Source organism: Atheta coriaria, unplaced genomic scaffold, assembly GCF_025399875.1.
Source record: "Atheta coriaria isolate IRGN ID8LTWV9N9 unplaced genomic scaffold, Caltech_Dcor_3.1 hic_scaffold_7_pilon, whole genome shotgun sequence".
In the NCBI taxonomy this organism is placed as follows: Eukaryota; Metazoa; Arthropoda; class Insecta; order Coleoptera; family Staphylinidae; genus Dalotia; species Dalotia coriaria.
The window spans coordinates 3,449,562-3,471,996 of NW_027045449.1; the positions used below are offsets into that span (position 1 = coordinate 3,449,562).

Below are 22,435 nucleotides of genomic sequence, written 5' to 3' on the forward strand. Positions count from 1 at the left end.
GGATTAAAAGGATTACCTGGTACCGTTTCCAATGTAGGCTCCTCCAAGTTATAATCTGGTTGCTCTGGTATCATCACGGAAACCTTTTCTAATCACGTTAATACTGCACCTGGAACGGAAAAAACAACACTTAGTCTTATAACAAGAAACACTTACCTAAATACTTAAGCCCCATAAATGTGCAGTTGTAGGTACCCAAATATTAACGCAGATTTTTGAAAATAAAATTAATGATAACCTAGTCAAAAATAAATAAAATTACTCATAACCATTTGCTTTCTTTGCATTCGCGCAGGTTCTGAAACTTGTGGTGTGTGTGCAGAGAGTGTAATTTAATAAGACCGGCTTTCGATATTTTTCACCTGACAGTCCGTCGACTAAGATTAATCACGCAATTTCCTGAGAGCCATTACGGGACCCGCCCGGCCCGATTCGGACCATTTCGTACTCGCTCACATTTCCACCCGGCGTGCTATTTTTTATTTTATACTCGTTTTTATTTTTATTTTATTTGCGCAATTTCGCGTACTATAAAGCTTCAAATTTTATTTATTTTACAATTGATGTAATGTAATTGTATAGAAATATGGGTGGTGGAAGAAGAATCAAATGGCTGACGCCCTTACTCCACAATAATTAGGAATGGTGACAGTGTAGCGTGCGTGATGCATTTCATACACATTCGTCACACACCCGACGACAAATAATGACATGTAAACAACAAGTGACGAGCGTCGCTCCATCGAATTCTAAGAGAGGGTGCTGTGTATCATCACATGAACAAAGTATTGTATTTACCTATAATGTAAACTTGAATTATTATTGCTATTAAACCACCATAACATAATATTAAATATTAAAGATTTTACTAAAAATATTTTATATCGCAAATTGCATTAACCCACAATTAACAAAATAAAGGGATAAAGGACACATTTGTAATAATGTTGACCACCACTGTGCATCACACTGTGCGCCCTCGGTGCACCCAAGTACAACTAAGTGAAATGCGCATTTGTGGCACAGAATGCGATTAAGAACGCGGTATATCGCCGCGAGCATCGAACAGCGGGGGCGAGAGTGCTACTAACAATCTACGTTCTGCTCAGAGAGCCTAATGCACTTTTGTTCCGGGCGAATTTCATCACAAACAACAGTAAATTCAACAGTACAAAACTTACCCTTGCTATAGATATCATCCACAGCACTCATCGCAACACAATGCTGCACTAAATTCACTTAACAGCACAAATGAACAACATATCATTCAAAAGCAGATATTTTGAGGTTAAATATGACAAGTTTTGGCTCACGTCTAGGTTGAAACGTGGGTATAGCGTAAAAATCATTATAGGCAACCAAATATCAACGTGAAAACAACCAGGTTGCCGTTTTTTATTAGCTCATATAGTACTAAGGGGCATTATAGATGGCAGCACCAGAAATACCTATAGTTAATTTTGACTTATTTTCATAAAAATATTAAAATTATTCATTTATAATACAAAAATTAATCTATCTTCGAGAGATATAGGTACTAGTAGGTATTATTATCAAAATAACCAAAATAATAATACAACACTTAATTCCGAGCTGAATTTCGTCGAGGTGTTGAATTGATGCGGCGTGTTGAAAGTGTGCGCGATGCAATTACGGTTGCATCAAAAAAGTCAGCGTGAGTAAGCGATCCGCGCGCGAGATGAACTCCGCCGGACGCACAAAATGACTTTAATTAAGTGTAAGTAATACAATGGCCGGGCGGCTACCTCAAAAGCCGGCGGATTCATTTCACTCGGCGTCGGCACTCTACGAATCGAATTCGAAATCAAGAAATCAAAAAGACGACGACGACAAATAAAGAAAAGAAAAATACTACGTGCGCGCCGGCACCAGTTGAACCAGCTTCAAGTTAATCCGAATTCGATTCGTTTTTGTTTCGGTTTCGTAAGGCAATTTCGGTGAAACAAGATGGCAGCCATCTTCGAGATGCAATGTTTTCGTATAGAAATGTTAATCGTAACAATGGCGCAACGTCAGAAATCAATATTTATATTTTATGTAAATCACGTTGCGTCCTTGCTCAATATATCTTCTTTCTAAGGTTGAAAAAGCGATGCATTTCACTGCGCTCGCTGTGCGGTGATGTACGGCAATAGCATTAAGTGCGGAGACACCTTGCCCACCTTATTTTATCTCCGGCAGGCGTTTTTGGTACTCCTCTACGGACTATTGTGCGCCTTCTCGGTATGCGACAGCAATAAATCAAACATTTAGAGAAACTGTACCAGCATATATTTCATAATATTCCAACAAGCAAACAACACTTAAATAACTCTTACGTGAACAGACAAAAATGGTAAAAAGTATTTTTTAAACGTTTTTGAAGACTAAAACTACATTTACTGTAGTCTAGTAAGTATAGGCAACTCTTTATACGCATGAAATATTTTTATATTTCTTAGAAATTGACATAAATTTCCAATTCAAATGTTTCTGATAATTAATATTCAAAACTCTATGTTTACAATCATTATTCTTCGTTTGTTAGTTTCTTTGCTTCTTTGTTTTTCGTGGTTTCTCCATGCGTGTTTTGGGTTGCGTGTTCGAAAACCCCGAACCGAAGTTTTCCGTTTGTAAAACTCGACGGGGATTCGTCCAGTGGGTTCCTTCTAATCGTCTTGGTTCGAATTAAACGAATCATCATCGAACGAATGCAACCGACCGTGACTATAACCTCAAATATAAAATTTCTTTGAGTGTTTTTTTTCTCTTCAACTTGTTTTAATGTAAATTAATTACCTGAGCAATGCAAACATGCACGTTTGGTTGCAGACAAATAAAACAAACAGAAAACTATTTATGAATTTATGCGTGGTGGCAGAGAAGATAGAGAAGAGGAGGTTGAAAGCTTAAAGGTCTTCGGGGTCGCGATGCCACTATTTCATTTCGTCTTCGCCTTTTTTCGACGCGTTTACGAGCGCATATGCTAATTGAGTCGAACGTATTTTACGGCCGACGAAAAACACACATTGATTAATAATTGCCTGGCGTATGGGCACTGCTCACTGCTGGGTACTTTTCGGCAAACACGAACTGTGTTGGCACCCAAAGTTAGAAACAAACAAACAAGCCAACAAAACAAGAAAGCTGTCAGGAAAGTTATAAATTGTAAAAAATGTTAAAATTTATATTCACTCAAACACGCAATTCTATTTAATTTACGCCAAATATTAATTATTTGTTTACATTTTCAAATACATTTTTAGAATTTTTATTCGTGGGTAATTAATAGCGTCCACTCGAACATGATTTTCTCTTCTCGACGGCGTCGCTCGGATTTTATACGACCGCATAGACAAAACAGTCACGGCGCATAAATAAGGCCGAAATGACGCGCATTAGAAATGTAATTCGGGATTATGAATGTTTCGATTATGCTAATCAGGCAGCGAGTTACGGCGCGGGCCAGCGCCACAACACGCGCGATAAATATTAGAAAAATGACGCGGACATCTTCCACAGCCTCCAGAGAGTCAACTTAAAGAATTAAGACTGCTGAACGACCATAGCACCATGATACACGTATCCACCAATAATAATATAAAAATGTTTACATTTTTTTTTAATTTTAAGTTAAAATAAAAGAGTAAAACATGAAAATAATAAAAATTAGTTTATTTTAAGTGTTTTGGGAGCTATATTAAAAGATTTCGTTATGATAACAGTAAATAAAAAGTTTTATTCGTTTGTGATTCTGTGAAATGTTGAATCATACGTTTGATGTGCGTGTTTTTCAGTAAAAATATAAAATAAATAAAATAAACTAACAATAGACTACTTGAAAGTCTATAAATTCTCAGAGATATTAATAATTATTTTACGCTTCACATATTTCAATAATATACTAAATGTTTTCAATAATTTCAATATTTTCTACTGTACCTATTTTAAGCAAATAAATTCAATATCTCAACACTCAGTATAAATTATGTTAATACTGAGGTCCAAGAAATTAAAAAATAAAATTCTGTTAGATCTCTTCTTGCTGATAAGATTAGCGATCCGTGTTTGATGTCTCTGCTCGTCGCCGTGGTCCTTTTGCGGCCCGGAGCCGCAAAGCACCCACCCTTGTCCCAAAAAATCATGATCGTGATCGTGCGGGTAGGTATAGACGCTTTACGATTGTAAAACTGTAAAACATTATTAGCATCGTGGTTGGACATTAATTTTACGAAACTTTAATGTTTTGTTCTAACGACTTCTAACGACCCTCGCAAGATAGTAGAGGCTGCGTGAGGTTAGGGTGACTTTGACATTTCGCCGACGACATGATACTTGCGGCTGATGGTTGTTTTTAGGGTTTTATCAATGCGACGGATCGTGATTTTAAGAATGGTAAATTTATTGACTCAAATTGAATATAGAATGATGATTGAATGACAATTGAATCATGAATATAGGACCAAAAACACGATATTTTTAAATTGACTTCTTTTGCATAATAATACGTAGGCAATACTTGTATCTTTTAAGTTGTGTTATTGTTTTCATCAAAAATACGTGCATATTTACATTAAATTAAAAAATGTCAAAACAAATTTAGATTTTTTTCACACTTGTAGTGCCATCTATTAATTTTATCCAAACCATAGAATGTTTGTTTATATTATTTTTGCTATAACATTAAATTGACTGTACAGTAAGTAGGTAGGTAGGTATAGGTATCTACCGCAATAGCTAATTATCCGCCATGACTATGCGTCCATTGGCCATAAAGTCGTGCCACGATTTATTAATCAATAACATCTGCGTGAGCTTTAATCGCATTACAACTCCCAAAGTGGGTTTAATCGCTTAATATCGACATCAACTTTATTGCTAGACATTCAAATGTTTAAACATTTAAACAGAGCCATTAAACGTTTACCATTTAACTGTTCCGTGTTAGGAATTCTTTACCTTTTCCTTATGCCCATAACTACACTTAGAATGAATATAGTTGAGCCATCGAAACAAGATTTAAAGTTGCTAATATTAACAACAACAAAAATAGCAATCTAATATTTCAACAAAAAACTCAAAATTTTGAAAAAATAAACTAAAAATTTAAAAAATTTAAATATTCGACTTTTGTTGTGAGTATCTTATTCTATTGTCTTTACTATATACAAATATTGATTTAACAGTTGAAAGATAGAAGAAATTCAGTTCAGAAAGCTTCCACTGCTTGCTTCCCTTAATGGTGCACGCATTAAATGCATTCCTGATACGATACGAACGATGATTGTATCTCGTATCGATTAAACGATTCACATTAACGTGCAGATACGAATGCTTGCTATATAGATTCATCGATTGGCCGCTCGGATGCTCACCGGAGCCGTTGCGGTTGGTGCGCGCCTGATAAAACGCGTGTTTACCGAATGTCCGATAAATAATTGGCGTCCCGTGTTCATAAATAAGAATAAAAACTGATCATAATGATCGAGCAGACGTGACTCGCATGCTAATACTGAATAAACAAACAAATCAACAAGAAGTAGCAACCATTCAACTCGTAGATGAAGAGTTTGTTTGTTTGTTTGATGAAAAATGTTGAAAAAACAAAATATGAAAATAATATGATAATATTACCTAGGTAGGTATATATCTGGTGGAACGAGAAAGAGTCCGAAGAAAGATGGTGGCCGTGCGCACGGTTCGGCTTCATTAATTAGATTAGGTATGCGCGCACGAGTCATTAAATTAAATTCGCCCGTAAATAACTCGTGTCGGTTCTCTCGCGCGCCGGGACGCACATCGTTCGAGTCGCGCAAGAGATAGATTCATGAATAAAATCATGTATGAACAAAAACAAACTTAAATGAATGAAAAATTCTTTGAAATTAATTTTGTAGGTTAAATTTTCTTTACTTTTTGTGTAATTTTGGTTGCCTATATCTAAACTACTAAAATCATCAATTTTCTTTATTAAATATTAAATATTAGTGTATTTCTCTTAAAAAGTAAAATTTATTAAACACAAGCGGCAAGGTGTTGTCTCTCATCATATTCGCATAATTTATTTATGAAGCGCCAGCGCCAGTGAAAAATACACACTCCGAATCCGCGCCGCAAATAAAAAAGCACCAACCGCGTCGTAAAATAAAGCCTCACAGAATGGTATACTGATCATCACGATCGTAAATATCCACCCGAGTCATCCCCACATGCAAAACCAACACTCAAGACCTGACTGGTGTGTCTGCGGTCAGAATTAAGCATTCAAAGATACTAATAATGCAATAAAACCAAGACGCAGCGCACAAAACACACGAAACACAATATAAAAATGTAAAACGACAGGAGAAACAAATAAAAATGTTTTCGTGCGCTTCGACGCACAGCATAGTCGAAGAACGAAATATGCAATAAATGTTAAAAATGCCAAATGCTAATTGGGCCATTTCGAATGCGCAGCGCGACATAAAAATACAAACAAAAAGGTAATGAAGGTATGCAACACACCACACACACACATGGATATATAGTCAAAATGCCGGGCATTCTTTCAATAATTTTATGTTTTATGCGCGTCCTAAAATTAAATTATGTTAATGCGAACAGCGACATGTCGACATTTCAAATTGAATGATTTAAATGGTTTTTTTACTTTCGTCTTTTGAATGATATTAAAACTTCATAAAAATAGTTAAGATGTTAGATCTTATCAAATAGCATCTTATCTTTGAATCTACCATGTTAATTAAAATTTACAAATTTGGTTGGAGCCTACACTATTCAATGAATATTAATTTGTAGATGTTTACAAAAAAAATTGTGTAGTCTATTGATAAATATGCTAAAATTGATTTAAAATATTTAAAATGTGTATTAGCAATTTAAAAAAGTGTTTTGGTTTAAAAAATGCAAATTTAAAATGTTTTGCAATATGTGGCGTTGTCATAGGCATATAATCAGACTAATAGAAATAAATATAGGTTATATTTGTTATGATTAGGTTATGTTGAAGTAAAAATTGATTAAAATTGATTTTTTATGCTTTTATTAAACATTAGTCTTCAATTTGCAAAAACATGGTTCAACGACGACAGTTGCAAACCCCATCAATGCATCTACCACCTTTGTAGCCCTTTTGTAGGCAATGACCGGCGCAGGCCGCGTGGTTCAATGATCCAATCGGGGTGGAAACACTCAACAGGTCGCAAGTGACACGACGCATACGAGACAACACTAATTCTCCTAAAATTGCAACATAATTTATATAATTGTGAGAATTTTGGTCTATTTTAAATTTAAATATAAGCTGATTTGTCTTACCTTCATGATCTTGCTCCAATGGGGAAACAAAACTGCAGGCCACAAGAGCGAAGGCAATCAAAACAATGCACAATTTCATTTTGAAGTGTTTGGAGAGTTGTTGTTAACAAATAGAAGATATTTGAGTAACTGATGAATAACCAGATGAAAACGTGCGGTATTTATAGTGAATGCATTTTATTATTTTTTAATGAAATAAAATAAGGATTAGTATTATTTCTATACGGGAATTTCCGGAGTACAGAATCGTTGGGAATTTATAATTACAGACACATTTCATGTGTTGATAAATTAAAGTTATGTTTTACTTCACACATGTAATAAAATGTTGTGTTGTTATGTATGTAATTGCCAAAAATAAACCGAGTTGATTATGCCAGCTATTTATTAATATGCATTAAATTGAGATAAATTCCGAAACTTTATCTAATATGATGCAAAATTCCGCATTATTTATGTCTGAGATGTAAGTAGAATCAACTACAATAACAGAAAGTAAAAATACACAGTCCACCTTTACTCAACTTATTCGCAGCCCTACAACTAATTGCGCATGCGTCATGATTGAATTGTCTTCCGTAAAATAGTGTGCTAAAGATATCGCATGCTGCACGGCGACTGCGAGACTTAACCACTTGGTTTCCTCTCAAAGAAATGTCATCTACAAACAATTTTTAAAAATTTACAAAATAGTTAACACATTAATAGATTGTTGTCAACACATACTGTTGTTATTTTCGTACAAATCTGCCAAACAGCAACCGATTAGAAGTATCACAGTGAAAACAGTAAAATATTTCATTTCTGAATCAACAATTTTGACTTTAACTCAAATGGAATAGCTACATATAGCAAAACTAATAATGAAATACGAAAAAAAATATGTTAGGTAATTATACACTGTTTTGCAATTCATATCGTAACTTATCAAATTATCAAAACTTAGTACTGATATACTTAGTTTTGCATAGGTATCACCTTAAAAGCTACCAAATATCTATTACCTACTTATTCTTATGCTTGTACCTATATATAATATTTGAAGTAAAAACCTTTTTAGAATCGCTGTGATTTCAAAATTAATGAAACGACACTAAAATAACACAAATATATTTGTTTCCTATTCTTCATCTTCATCTCCTATTTGCTGCAAGCCACTTGATTCTGAATATTTTCTGAATATACCTTAATAATATTTTCAAGTATGCCAAAAACTAATGCCGATAGTTTCCGAGATATTCGCAATTGAAATATACCTATAGTCAAAAAATGAAAAAAATGCACTTTTTGAAACTTTCAGTCGCGTTTTCAGACCTTTGACCCTATTAAATTTTATTATTTTAAATTAGCATTTAATAAAGGACGATCCTATCTTCCATAATCTATAATTCCCTTGTTGCTATCTCCTTTAGTTTAGAAGATATTCACTGTCGAAAATCGTGGATTTAAATTATCAACTAGTCTATCTTATGGAGAATAGTCCATAAAATAGTCCCTGCGATTTGTACCTATTTATCTCTTTTAGTTTTCGAGATATTCGCAATTGAAGAAAATGGGCAAAAATTGAAAAAGGTCACTTTTTAGCACTTTTAGTCGCGTTTTTCGACCTTTTACTGTAGGAAATATAATTATTTTTTATTTTTATTATTAACTGATAGAGAATTTTCCAATCTTTCATAATCAACAATTCGTCGGTAGCTATCTCTTTTAGTTTAAGAGATATTAATTATAAAAAAATCATCGAAAAAAGTATCAAGCACTCCCCCTTGGCATTTTTTTCTTAAGATGTAAAATTTTATCTCTCAGATTTCCGCTTTAACTAGCCTATCTTATGGAGAATAATCCATAGAATAGTCCCTGCGATTTGTACCTATGTATCTCTTTTAGTTTTCGAGATATTAGCGATTGAAGAAAATGGGCAAAAATTGAAAAAGGTCACTTTCAGCACTTTTAGTCGTGTTTTTCGATCTTTTACTGTAGGAAATATAATTATTTTATATTATTATCTGATAGAGAATTTTCCAGTCTTTTATAATCAGCAATTTGTAGGTTGCTATCACTTTTTAAGTGTACTTTTTGTATTAAAAATCATCGAAAAAAAGTATTCAGCACCCCCCTTGGAATTTTTTTCTTAAGATGTAAAATTTCATCTCTCAGATTTCACCTTTAACTAGCATATTTTATGGAGAATAGTCCATAGAATAGTCCCTGCGATTAGTATCTATTTATCTAGTTTAGTTTACGAGATATTCGCGATTAAAGAAAATGGGCAAAAATTGAAAAAGGTCACTTTTTTGCACTTTAGTCGCGTTTTCGACCTTTTACTGTAGGAAATATAATTATTTTTTATTTTTATTATTAACTGATAGAGAATTTTCCAATCTTTCATAATCAGCAATTCGTTGGTTGCTATCGCTTTTTGTTTAAGAGATAGTAATTATCAAAAATCGTCGAAAAAAAGTATAAAGCACCCCCCCTTAGCAATTTTCTCTTAAGAATTAAAATTTCATCTCTCAGATTTCCCATTTAACTATCTAATTTTATAGAGAATAGTCCGTAGGATAAGACGCTGCGATTCGAGCCTTTCTATCTCTTTTAGTTTACAAAATATTCGCTGCGTCAATTTTATACCTATGTGATAGGTTATCATCTGAGAACAAATATCCGCAAAGAACTTTCTGTAAACAAATAAAATCTGTTTTATATTTATTACACTTGAACTCTCAATATAATATTTGATTACCACTTTATCAAATAATAAGTGATACTGGGATTTCCTGACCTAAGATTAGTTAACTATAAATATAAGTTGCAAACCATGTAATTCCCCAGTTATTATCCAAATTATACCAAGTTAACAACAAAATAATAAAATGATGAATAAGTGTATTCTTTTTATGTTTCTTGTTATTGTGGCGAGCGCTTTAGCTGCACCACCAGCCGAAAGGGAAGAAAATGGTAAGCAGAAAACTATTTACGCAAAATAAATATTTATTCATTTTTTTATTTAATGTTTTAATACTAATAGGACAATTGCTATTATCTCGAGTGCGTCGTTTGACCTGCGACGCGCTTAGTTTCGAAACAGCATACTTTTCATTTAAACACTCCGCGTGTGCTGTAAAGTGTATCGCACAGGGACATTGCGGAGGAACATGCATCGATGGTCATTGCAAATGTTACGATAATGGCGATAAATAATTCTCCAATTTGTCAGTTAGCATTCCCACGAATCTAGTATATCTTTATTCAAATATAACAATCACTCGCTATTATAACCGTGCTTTCTTCTATATTCAATGAAATTTTCATCAAATTCACGTTCCTTTTGACGAATTCTTTCGCCACTTCCAGTCTCTGACTCCGATCAAATATTTATGCATCGCAACAATGCGTTCCTCTGCTCCGTACGTGTAATTACGCACAAACAATACTCGTGGAATAATAATAGAGTCACCCCTAGTCGAACGTGAAATCAACGTTGAACGACGTCAACCCCAAAAGACGTGCCCCGACGTTGATGGAGATATGATGAAATATTTAGTATTTACGCTTGTTCAAACGAACTTGCAGTGCATTGCAAGTACTAAATAGTGCACTACACAGCGAGTGAGATGTAAAGGTATGTTGGGTTTGATACTTGCACAGCGAGAGGCTGCACGCCGGGTTTGGTACAAAGGCACCGGAAGTCACACGTGCGGATTGTGCGTAATTATTGTTATTACATGACTTTGAGACGAGCGACGAGACGAAACAAGAACACGGAGTTGGAGTATGTCGAGTGGTGAAAGTCAAGAGTATGTGAGGGGACAAGTGAAAGACGTCAACCGTCAAAAAGGGTAGATAACATTGATATGTATTTATAAAAGCTACTTAGCAAAAAACGCAAAAAAATACATTTTTTAATTCAACACTTTTTAACTCTCAATTTGAAAGTGTTAGGTTCATCCAAATTTAAAAATTTAAACAGTATCTAAAAGTTGACTTAAGTGACTATGATTTAATTAAAAAATATTTAATAAATTTGTTAAAACAACAAAATGACAGCGCTTTAAATAAAAAAAATAGTTAAAAAGTAACTGTTACATAAATAATTGCCAATAAAATTAACAATTAATAATATTTTACCTTGAAACTTAGCCACGAGATAACAACAATAATGTATAATACATGTGTAAAATTTTAGTTTTGTAAAAATAATATAAACCGAGATATTATTAAAAAATAGTATCAAATACTCTGCAAATTGACCCGCGTAAAATATGTAATGTCTATTTAAAATATCAATAAAAGTATTATAGATAAACAATTTCTGTTTACTGCAAATTTACGAGAAATTCCTTGGGTTTTATTTCTGTTACTTTCAGCTAAATATCCCTAAAACTGTAGCTGTTATACATTAAAATATTTGACTAAATATTTATTCACCTGACTATTTCCTACTTCTGTGTTTCATTTCCTTTGCCCATTCTTCAAATCTTTACTTTCAAGTTCATAATAAGTCTATTACACAATACCAAAGCCCCCTTGAACAGAACATTTCCCTCTTTATTAGTTCTTGGTTGATTCCACGCCGCTTTTGTACTTTTTTGTCCTTACTGCTCCCTTTTTTCACCTCCGCCGTGTACAACTCCATTGTGCTTGTGTTCATAACGTCGTACACTTTTCAGCACCTTTGTGTCACTCTCCACAGCATACAAAAAAATCAAATAAAATTCCAATGCGTGTATGTGTATGATTATTCTGATTACGAGACGAAGAAAAAAAAACGTTCCAAGTGCAGCGACTTTCGCAGCGTGACACCTTTCTTAGCATTTTTATTCTTTGCATTCTTCAAACTTTATTCAGTTTATTCAGTATACAAAACTCTTCAGGCCAGTTACTCGCGAACGAATTAATAACAACAACGCGCGGCATGAGGCGATTCTTATTTAGATGATCGCGTATTGTAAATGTGTGCAAATTTCACTTCATAAATGCAAATGTAAAGTCTACCAGCAGCCAACATATTGTGACTAGTTCAAGAAGTTCTACTTAATTCAGTCTGTTGCATTTCAATGTCAACTGTTAAATGTTCACAGAATAAAAACTAAAAGAGTTTAAGTGTCAAAGATTATAAAATGTAAAAAATTGCTGATTTGTTATTTTGGTTGCATATTTTAAAATAATTTATATGAAAATATCACTTTTCAACCTACTAAAATACTAAACTAAAACATCAACTTTTAAGCTTAAATTCGCGTTTTAAAGCAAAAAATCAAACAAAATTAACACAACTTTCAATAAATAACGCAGTCGTCTTATATTTTTTACAGAATAATCTCATATAAGCACTAAATATAAAGAAAAACCATTAGAATTTTACGTTTTTGAAGCAAAACACCAACTTTTATGATTAAATCTGCGTTTTAAAACAATTAAGCACTACTTTAAATACAATATCTTCAATTTTTACTGAAGAATTAAAAGAGTTGAAGTGTCAAACAATATAAAATACAAAAAATGGCTGACACATGTTCTTTTGGTTGCATACATTAAAATAATTCATATCTATATATATAAAATTTGCGTGTCACAGTGTTTGTTTCCATACTCCTCCGAAACGGCTTTACCGATTTTTACCAAATTTTATATGCGTATTCAGTAGGTCTGAGAATCGGCTAACATCTATTTTTCATACCCCTAAGTGGTAAGGGTTGTTCACCCTTAACTTTTTTTTAATATTTGGACGAATTTTTTTGTTTTTATTTTTTATGATGTGGCATTAAAAAATACATACAACCCTAAATTTTTAGTTTTTTATCATCAATCCCTATTTCTTTTTAACCATTTTAGTAATTTAATCATTTTTCATCCCGCCCAAAGAAAATGTTGCGTATGCGTATGCAGTAGGTCTGAGAATCGGCAACTATCTATTCTTCATATCTTTAAGTGATAATGGTTGTTCACCCTTAATTTTTCTTTTATTTTGGTCCAAATTTTTTGTTTTTATTTTCCTAATGTGGCATTAAAAAATACATACAACCCTAAATTTTTGGCTTTTTATCACAAACCCCTATTTTTTATAATAAGTAAGTTACTTTTTGTCTACACTAAAATTTATCTAGAAACTAGAAATAATTTATATGGCAAAACAACGTTTGCCCGGTTAACTAGTTTTAATATAAACACTCGCGTGTTTCGTCGAAAATATCACTGAAACTTTAATTTACGTTACGATCATGCGATTTTCCAATTTCGCATATTATATTATACCATTATACTCAATTTTTCTGTTTTATGTCACCGTCGCGATGGTTGTCGCGCACGCCAAAGTTAAATATTCATAAACAACGCCATCAAAGCAAAACATTATAAAAACTTTAGGTAATTACAATCCATCTTGATACGTTCAAATATAATAACTTAGATTAAAGTATCATTTGCATTAATTACATTTCCATTTACACTTACAATTGAACCAACGAGTATTTGAATATGTATTAAATTCGTTTCTTTTTTTCTTTTCTTTTGTATTCTTTTGTTTCGTTAGGTGTAATTTCAAATCGTGAAACAATCGCTTTCAAATGTAAATACGCTGTTTATCAGTAGTGAATATCGCATAAGAATAGGTATAACTCAATCTTGAATTAAGTGAGTACTTTTTCTGATTGTCCATATTGTTTATTCATAACCAAACAAACAAAGAAACATAAAAAAGAAAATAATGTTATTAGTAGTGTTAGAATTTGATGTTGGTGTGAGTAAGAGTGTGGTAGTTGTAATTGAAGGTGAATCAAGGCGGTGACGCGAAGACGCGCAAGGTGTGAAGGAGTAAAAGGTGCGAACGCAAGGTAGACGCGAAGAACGCGAACACGCCACGCCTGATTTCGTGGAGGCATGGCTCGCAACTCGATTGGTCGCACAACTCGACAGAAATTTCATACAACTCGCTTATTCTTAAAGCATTTTAAGTAAAAATTTAAAATTAAAGTAATATTAAAAGTAAAACTACTAATTTTCTTCTGTCAAATGTAAAAATTGTTAAATTTAGTTAGGTTATGTGATTTTTTTGACATTAACCTACAAAAACAGCCAGAAAAGTTTATTTTTCGTACAGATGCGCAAAAATAAGCACATAAACCAAAGATTTAATGCTTCCTGATATTCTGCCAGCGTTTGTTTTTCTTGTATCGACATTTTGCGTGTCATCATGTCGCCGGTTCGTAAATACACTCCGCGAGTGTGTAAAACATCCGTAACACGTGCCACAACAGCATAAATCTACTCACGCGTCAATATTCACTTTTCACTCCACACAACTGACATTTATAATTGTTCACATCATTGTTAACACTGAACATGAAGGTAACTGTATTGAAATCTATAAAATTAACAAAAAATTGGTACAGTTAATTTTAAAATTGATTTTATTTCATTTTATTGCGCGTTATAAACTGCTTGACTTTACGTGTATAATGTGTCAACATATATTGTTTGCATTTCTAGGTTATTGGCACTATAAAACCCTTCAATAAATCATCAATAGTTTGACAAGCAACAACCGCATAACAGAAAAAAAGTCACCAAAACTTTTATGAGTTTATAACGTATACAACAACTAGATTGGGTTATAAAATAAATTTTGAATAAAAGCTTCAAATAAAAAAAAAAGACATGTTTGGAGATTATGCAGCCCAGCACCTTTTGGCCACTACCCTAATACTCTAATACTCCAGGAATCAACAATAGCAACACATTGTAAATCAAATATTCAATACACCGGGCATAAATAAGTCGTCTTATTGCCCTCTTGTAAATCATTAGCAAGTCAAAAGTCAAAACCCACAATGTTTCTTCAAGGTTTTTCGAAAATAACAAATAGTTTTGTCCAAAAATTAGAAAGCGTTTCAAACACACGAAGATTTCAACATTTTTATGTTTGTTGCGGAACTGAAGATAAATTAACCCCGCGCGCAGATGACGCACAATGCCCACGATAGAATGATAGAAAACAACAACGCAACGCATCGCAACAATGGAAACATATTAATAAAAAGCGGCATCGCATCGTTTGCGTCTCGTCGCTGCGATATGTTCGCCGTGGTCGCCTTTTTCCGTTGTGGCCTTTGTTGTGTCGCCTGGCGATATTACCCCCCGACGACGCTGAGGTCCTTGGACGCGGCATGTGGTCCACCATTTTATATTATTCCGGTCTATTGCGGGCGAACGCGGTTTAAGTGATGATGCGAGGAAAAACACGCGAGAATTAACCGAATGACATACACAACAGCTGCTTTTCAGGCTTACGTGTGGAATTAGATCGATAGGGCTGCAAATTGCCAAAGAAAAAAAAACTCTTTTATGTTATTTTTCTAAAGAAAACCAAAATAAATTACTTTTTTCCTCAATTTTCATTTATCATCAACTCATATGACATATTAAGTGTAAATTTGGTTGCATACTTTCAGGCGGTTGATAGCTATCTAATAATAAAATTCCAATAAAATTAAAAATATCATTTTCATTATTTATTTATTAACCGGAGTATACAGTGGGCAACCCTTATGCTAGTTTAATTTATTTGGAATTATCGCACGCTGTGCGCACTGCCGCCTGCCCCAGAGTGACTTTTTCTTGCTTCCAGCTTACAATTTTTTGTACCTCGAGGCGTCGTGCATCACGCGCCTAATTGCGTTCGCTTCCACATCGCTCCTCTTTATTAAACTCGCGCCTGTACGCGTTATTTTCGTATACTATATGTACGAGTATGGGTACCTACTAACTAATAAACCAAAAGGTTGCGCACAGCAGCGCCGCACATGCAAAGCGCGCAGCGCGTCAAAGAAATTAATTTATTTTCGAATCACGAAATGAATTACTGCGCCTTCGATTCCGTGTATGCGCTGTGTGTGATTCACTTTTTTAAGATTAAAAATCTCGGAATTACAGGCCACGCAATGATTATATTATTATTATGGTTTTTTTTTCGTAATCGTCATCGTAATTTTCGATTTTGATTGCTTGTACTCGTACCTACGTTTGCTTTTTTGATTTTATATTAGTAATTTCATTGCGATTGACTTTTGTTGACCTTTTAACAGGATAAAAAATTAATTTGCTTCGGAATTTCCTTGTGATAAATGTAAAAAATATAATTTAACCATTAAATAACGTTTATAATCATAAATATTGCATTTTGTTGATTTTTTAAAAGTTATTTGGGTTGCATACCTAAAAACCTTCACATTTAACCTAAAATCTTAACTATTTTGCAGCAATAAAACTTTTATTGTCTTCTATTATTAGATTAATGTAAAAAAACTATCCATTGACATTCTGTGATAGTTTGACGACTGTGATGATTACAAACCTCCACAATGTCCATAATCGCCGGTAACATTTCAATTAACATTTTATCCATCGACTATGAGACTATATCATAATTTTACGAGCACAAAACGTCATAAAATCAAGCGCACGACGATAAACCATCAAAAAACGACGACATCACATGCAAGAATCCAAGCCTCAAGCACGCATCGAAAACGTTAATTGGTCAAGTGGTCGATTTTCGAATAAGTTACGATGATAATAAACTGTCTGATGACGCCCATCATTGTTTAACAAAATTTTAGTGGTAAAAAACCAAAAAGTTTAATTTTTTTCGTTAAGAAATTACCATTTAAAATTTAAATGTATGTTGTGATAGTATGAGTGGCGTATAATAAAGTGAAGAGTTTATGCGTTTTTAAACGTCGCGACGTTTTATGACAATTGTGACATACACGAAGGTTTTATACCAAGTTTAATTCATTTAATTAGTCAACCACACAGATATTAATTTATGAAAAGTTTGTTTGATGAAAAAATTTGAATATTTTATAATTCTAATAGTTAATAATTTAAGATTTGATCGTTTACTTGAAAGTTTTGTAGTGTTTTCAACATTATGTCATGAAAACACGTAGCGTACATTCAATAAAACCGTTTTCATAAATGATTTTATGCATTCTGGAATTCTTAAGTAAAATTTAACTTGAGTTGCCTTAACTAAAGTCTCTCCTGCCGTTGGGAAAAATTATAATCGCCGCATAAACATTTCATATACTCTCACACGTAAACCCATAGCAACTAAGAAACACAAAAACGGACAATTTTTATTGTTTTCCATCATATTTGTATTCGTAGCTTGCTCACACTCGAGAATATTTGTTTGTCATGTCCTTCTCGATGCTCATATCATAAAATCGTTTCATCACAGTATAAATACATACGGTTGTGCTCGTAAAAAGTTTTAATAAGCACGTTTATGGATTTAATAGCAATTCGATAAACACGGCGACAGAACGTCGTGTACTGGTGTTACTCAGCCACCAGTCGCAGAAATCGTGATTTTCTGCATTCAGGAATTTTAACGAGACACAACTACACAAGAAAATTACTTGGCAATTGAAAAAAATAAAAATTTTGAAAGAAAATTTTTTTGCTACTATATGCAACCAAAGATACACATATGCAGTCGGTAGCAATGATGTTCAGTGTGGTTATCTGATTAAAAGTGATTAATATATATGATGATTAATCCGACGTCCAGCGATAAAGTGCGCCTTAAGTGCGTAATAATTTCTCGCGCAATTAAAAGGTAACACTCGCGCGTCACGTCCCGATCGTAAATTAATTCAACGAGAGCTCGCCGCGTGTCGACAATTAAATTAATCGGACAGACAGCAAGACACATTGACATTTTCACAATTGCATTATTACACAATGTACGATTAATTTAATTTCGAAAAGAAGAAAAAAACGCATCAGGGGAATAATAAATACAATGCGTTTTAAATGTCAGCTAGTAAATTAATTAACATGCATATTTGGTTGCATAATCATGCCTAGCTTTTATCTTGACATTTACTGTCATTAAACTTAAATAATTAATTAATTTATAGGCAAAAACATAAAAAAAGTGTTTGTAAATGTTGTGTTTGTTTGTTTGTCACGTTTATAACCTATAAAACTAAATAATGTTTGTGTTTTCTTTGATTTTTTGTGTTTGATATCGTAATTGCTTTGTTTTTCTGTATAATCCGCCGTTTTATAATCTCAAATGGTGCGATTTTGTTGTCTCAGCCTATTCACAAAAGACTTTTACGACATCTAATACAAAAATCATGTAAATAACAACCAGGAAATTACAATAATGGCCATTCACATTCGCCCCATTTCGAAGTTTCACGTTGTGCGTCGATATTTAGACGTCAGGCCACAGTAGAAATTTGCAACTCATTTCGTGCGTTGCAATTGAATGCAAAAAGTCAAAAATTGCCAAGTGAACTAAAGTGAAATGTTCGCATCGCTTGACTCGGTGGTAATTTAAAGTGAAACTCGATATGCTAGTTGGGTATGGTTGCAAATGCTTCGTCTTGGAAACGTCTTTCGGGTTTTATTGTCGTTAGTATTTTCTATTTTGGCATTTGTAAAGAATAGCGCAAGAGGAGGGCGGGGTGCGCCGAGGGGGCGACACAATTGACCACCCATGAAATTTCGAAGGCGGACTGGTGTAAACAGTGCGTATTATGTGTAATGTGCGAGCAGCGGACACCAAAAGCGCACCGGGGACATGCCAAACAAGCATTGAGGCAATACATTCACGCGTATAGAGTTTTTTCTCTTTTCTTGTAAGCACAAGTAGAAGTAATGACAAGGGCAAACGGCAATATTGCAATAGGAAATGAAAGTAAGAATGCGAAGAATTGGTTTTAGGGGATGAAGAGGGTGTCGGTTCTAACGACTTCTTTTAACGTCTTCTTAGTTTATAGTAAGTAATTTATTACTGAAGTAGAATTTGAAAAATCATCTTTTAAACTGAATTTCAAATTAAAATTAAAGGACTTTTGAAATTTTTGGGACATTTTTGGAAAAATTTTGATTTTTTTTTTCAAAATACCTCTCATTTCTATTTAACCACCCTTTCTCTGCATGTGCATTAGTGAATTAGTGAATATAATAAACTCAAGAATTAAAGTTATTATTTCAGTTGCAACAACATTTAAAGTGAATATTTTCTTTAAATATTTTCGAAAAAATAACTATTTTTGTTATTATAAATTAGTAGACAGCTATAACTAGTGTAAAAACCCATAAAATAAATTCTTCTTTTAAATTTTTTAAGTTAAAAGATAAATAAACAAATAAATTCAGTAATTTAGAAGCAAAACTGCTTCGGGGAACAATTACCAGAGTAAATAATCATTTTTCTTTATAAATTTATCGCATTGCGTCAATTTGTCGACGTAATTATTCAGTAATAGCTAATATCTTATGGTTGTGATTGTGCAATCATTGCGCAATCATAGATTAATACAACAAATTTACAAAAATTGCACGTAAATAATTTCTATGATAATTCTATTGAAGGAAGTATTTAGTAATAACTTTTTTTCTGTGCTAATGGAAATACCTACTTATTACTTAACTAAGAAACTATAACTAGAAAACTGTACCACCCATTTGCAAACCTTCCTGGAATAATCAACCATTACGGCCTCTTTTCATTTCACATCTTCCACTTGTTTGAGCACCAACACGCGTTTTACTTCCAAATACTCAATAGATTTCTGCCATAATTTTCCAACCTTCTGCTCGACTTCATCTGAATACGCATTCATACAATACAATATAATACTGAGTCGAGAAACGTCTTGGTTATGATGGAAATCACCTTGTTACAGAGTTGTTAAAGCTAAAAAGTTAACTTTCACGCCAACAATGGCCAAAACATTACGGATTTTACTAAACGTTCAACATTTACGCATTGTGACACATTGTGGCCTATTATAAATTACAAATACCACCCAAGATAAGTCGGAGGGATGGAATGGTCTATTGTGTAACAGATATGCACACAATTCGGTGACAATGGATTGTGCTAAATGCTTTTCGAAGGTGATGTGATTTCTATTCTATGTGACTGCAAGATGAATGCATGAAAAAGATGTTAAAATATTTGTTTAGTCATCGATATATGCTAATATTAAATATAGATAACCTAACTTACATAAAATATACATCTGTATACATAAAACATAGTCGTGTTAGTTAGAGCATTTATAACTTAAGAACGACTGAACAGAATTTGATGATCTATGATTTGTTTAATTCGTGTGCTCCCCGAATATAAGAATAACTATTAAAGTGTCAAAAATTAGTATTTAATAGGTGCTAAATAAAGAATTAAAGTTTGCTACAGAGTTTCAATCATAGTTATTAGCATTTTTCGATATAAAATGCATTTTTGGTAACATACTTACTAAATATAATGATTAAACGATCGTAAGATGATTTGTCGGTTGCCGACAAAGTGGACGCCGATTAAAGAGGCAACATAATGCGGAATTAATTGGAATTTTCGTTCTCGTTTCGTTTCGTTTTGTTCTTTCCGGTCGCATTGTCTCATTATGCTTATATTCTGATTATTCCGACCGTCGGTGATACGCCGCCGCGGCCGCCGACCACGCATTCATCTATTATCACGCGCGCGCGCGCACAGCCGCCATTGTGTTTCGGCATCAAATGTGCGGAGTGAAAAGGGCCGCGATGCCGCGCGCTCAAAAATGGTAGCATAATGGTAGTCGTTGTTTTCGTCGGCGCGCCGCGGCAATAAAGGCCGGAAAGCTAATTGTGATTAGCGTGTCGGCCGACCAACTCGGCCGGTTACAGTGTGATTGTGAGAGGCGAGAATGGGAATCAAAGAAACATGAATCGAAATTATTCTCATATTCCTACCTACCAAAGACTGAATAATATTGAGATTGTATTATTGGTTGCTTTGTGGCCATATTATACACGAAATTACTTATTGTACTCGGCGGAATTGTACGGATAATGAAGAAATCTTTATTTAAGTTGAAATAAAGTAGGCAACCAAATACACTCAACCACATAAATACATATAACCTGTATTATGTTTTATTTCTGTTATAAGCTAGAAAATTTAAATATTCATTAAGATAAAAGCTTTCGAATCTAATATTGTGATTAAGTTTTCGTAATTAAACGGTGCGTGGCACAGCACGATGAAAATATGACGTGGCGCCCATGATATGTAATGTGTCTAGCGCCCTGACTCACTGAGTCTTAATTAATAAACTCATTAGTCGTTGTGCTTGAGTAATTTCAGTTTATTCCACTTGCAATAGTTTGAATTGGTGCAAAAATCATTATTATGTTAATTTAAATTAAATATTCCCGACAATTTAAAAATTTCTGCGCTAAATTAATGGCAATTTAAATAAAATTACATATTTTATGCAAATACAATGTGTGATTAAAAATACCAACTAGTATTAGCAAAATAATTAAGTAACTAGAGCAAAACAATCAGAAATACTAATAAAATGCTTCTGCTAGCGCCATCTAGTGATTATTATGATAACTTTTAAGATATTTGTGTTTTTGTGTGTATTTTGTTTATTACATTTCCAGGTCCATGTCTACCGAGTTTAATACCTCCGCATAATGATAATTAACGTTCATTAATATGAATTAACTCATTACTGTTCCGTTGTGCGGCTAAATTTGCGTTTTACGAGTGCACGTCGCTCGCATTGGCGGAAATTTCTCCGCGCACGCTGTGAAAAGTTCTAAAAACGCAGACCCAGCGAATAAAAATCGCTAAATGTGCACGTTTAATGCAAATAGCCGTAAAGAAGAAGAAAAAACTCGCACGCAATGCTGTACTTATTACTCGCGGATAGTAATAGTACTTACATAATGCACGTCATAATGAAAGCACAGCTTGAGTCGAAACTTAATTATTCGGAAACTGTATATGTAGGTATAATACTGATGGTATAAAAATACAGGGTGTGTCAAAGTATAAAAACAGAGGAGTAGATCATTAAGTTTGTCTTTAAATTCGTCTTCGAATTACTTAATTATGAATAATTGGGATTATGATTACAATGGCAAAAACAAGTTGATAATTTGTTGATTTGTTGATCTGTTAATTAGAAACAAACGAGCAAAACGAACTTATTAGTTCTTAATGAACAATTGTTTCAAAATTAGACAATTAGATTTTGATTTGTAACACATTAGTGTCTGGAAATTAACTAATTATAGACAAAACGATGAA

At 33.4% G+C, this 22,435-nt stretch overlaps 1 protein-coding gene and 1 long non-coding RNA gene across 5 annotated transcripts in view; both read right to left on the reverse strand.

Annotated features, from left to right (window-relative positions):
* The window catches only part of opa (odd paired), a 40,695-nt gene that overhangs the window by 11,831 nt on the left and 6,429 nt on the right, over nucleotides 1-22,435 (reverse strand). For 2 of the 4 annotated variants that reach the window (XM_065307207.1, XM_065307206.1), the window contains exon 3: nucleotides 17-109. In XM_065307207.1, the coding sequence (XP_065163279.1) occupies nucleotides 17-74 (58 nt within the window). In that variant the 5' untranslated portion in view covers nucleotides 75-109. Of the gene's footprint in view, nucleotides 1-16; nucleotides 110-1,181; nucleotides 1,271-22,435 lie in introns of those variants that run through there. The other 2 variants (XM_065307208.1, XM_065307209.1) reach the window with 2 other exon arrangements.
* Nucleotides 7,688-8,169, reverse strand: LOC135795461 (uncharacterized). Its single transcript, XR_010549078.1, has 2 exons — nucleotides 8,047-8,169; nucleotides 7,688-7,981 (listed from the first exon to the last, which is right to left on the reverse strand). It is a non-coding gene; the product is annotated as an uncharacterized lncRNA (long non-coding RNA).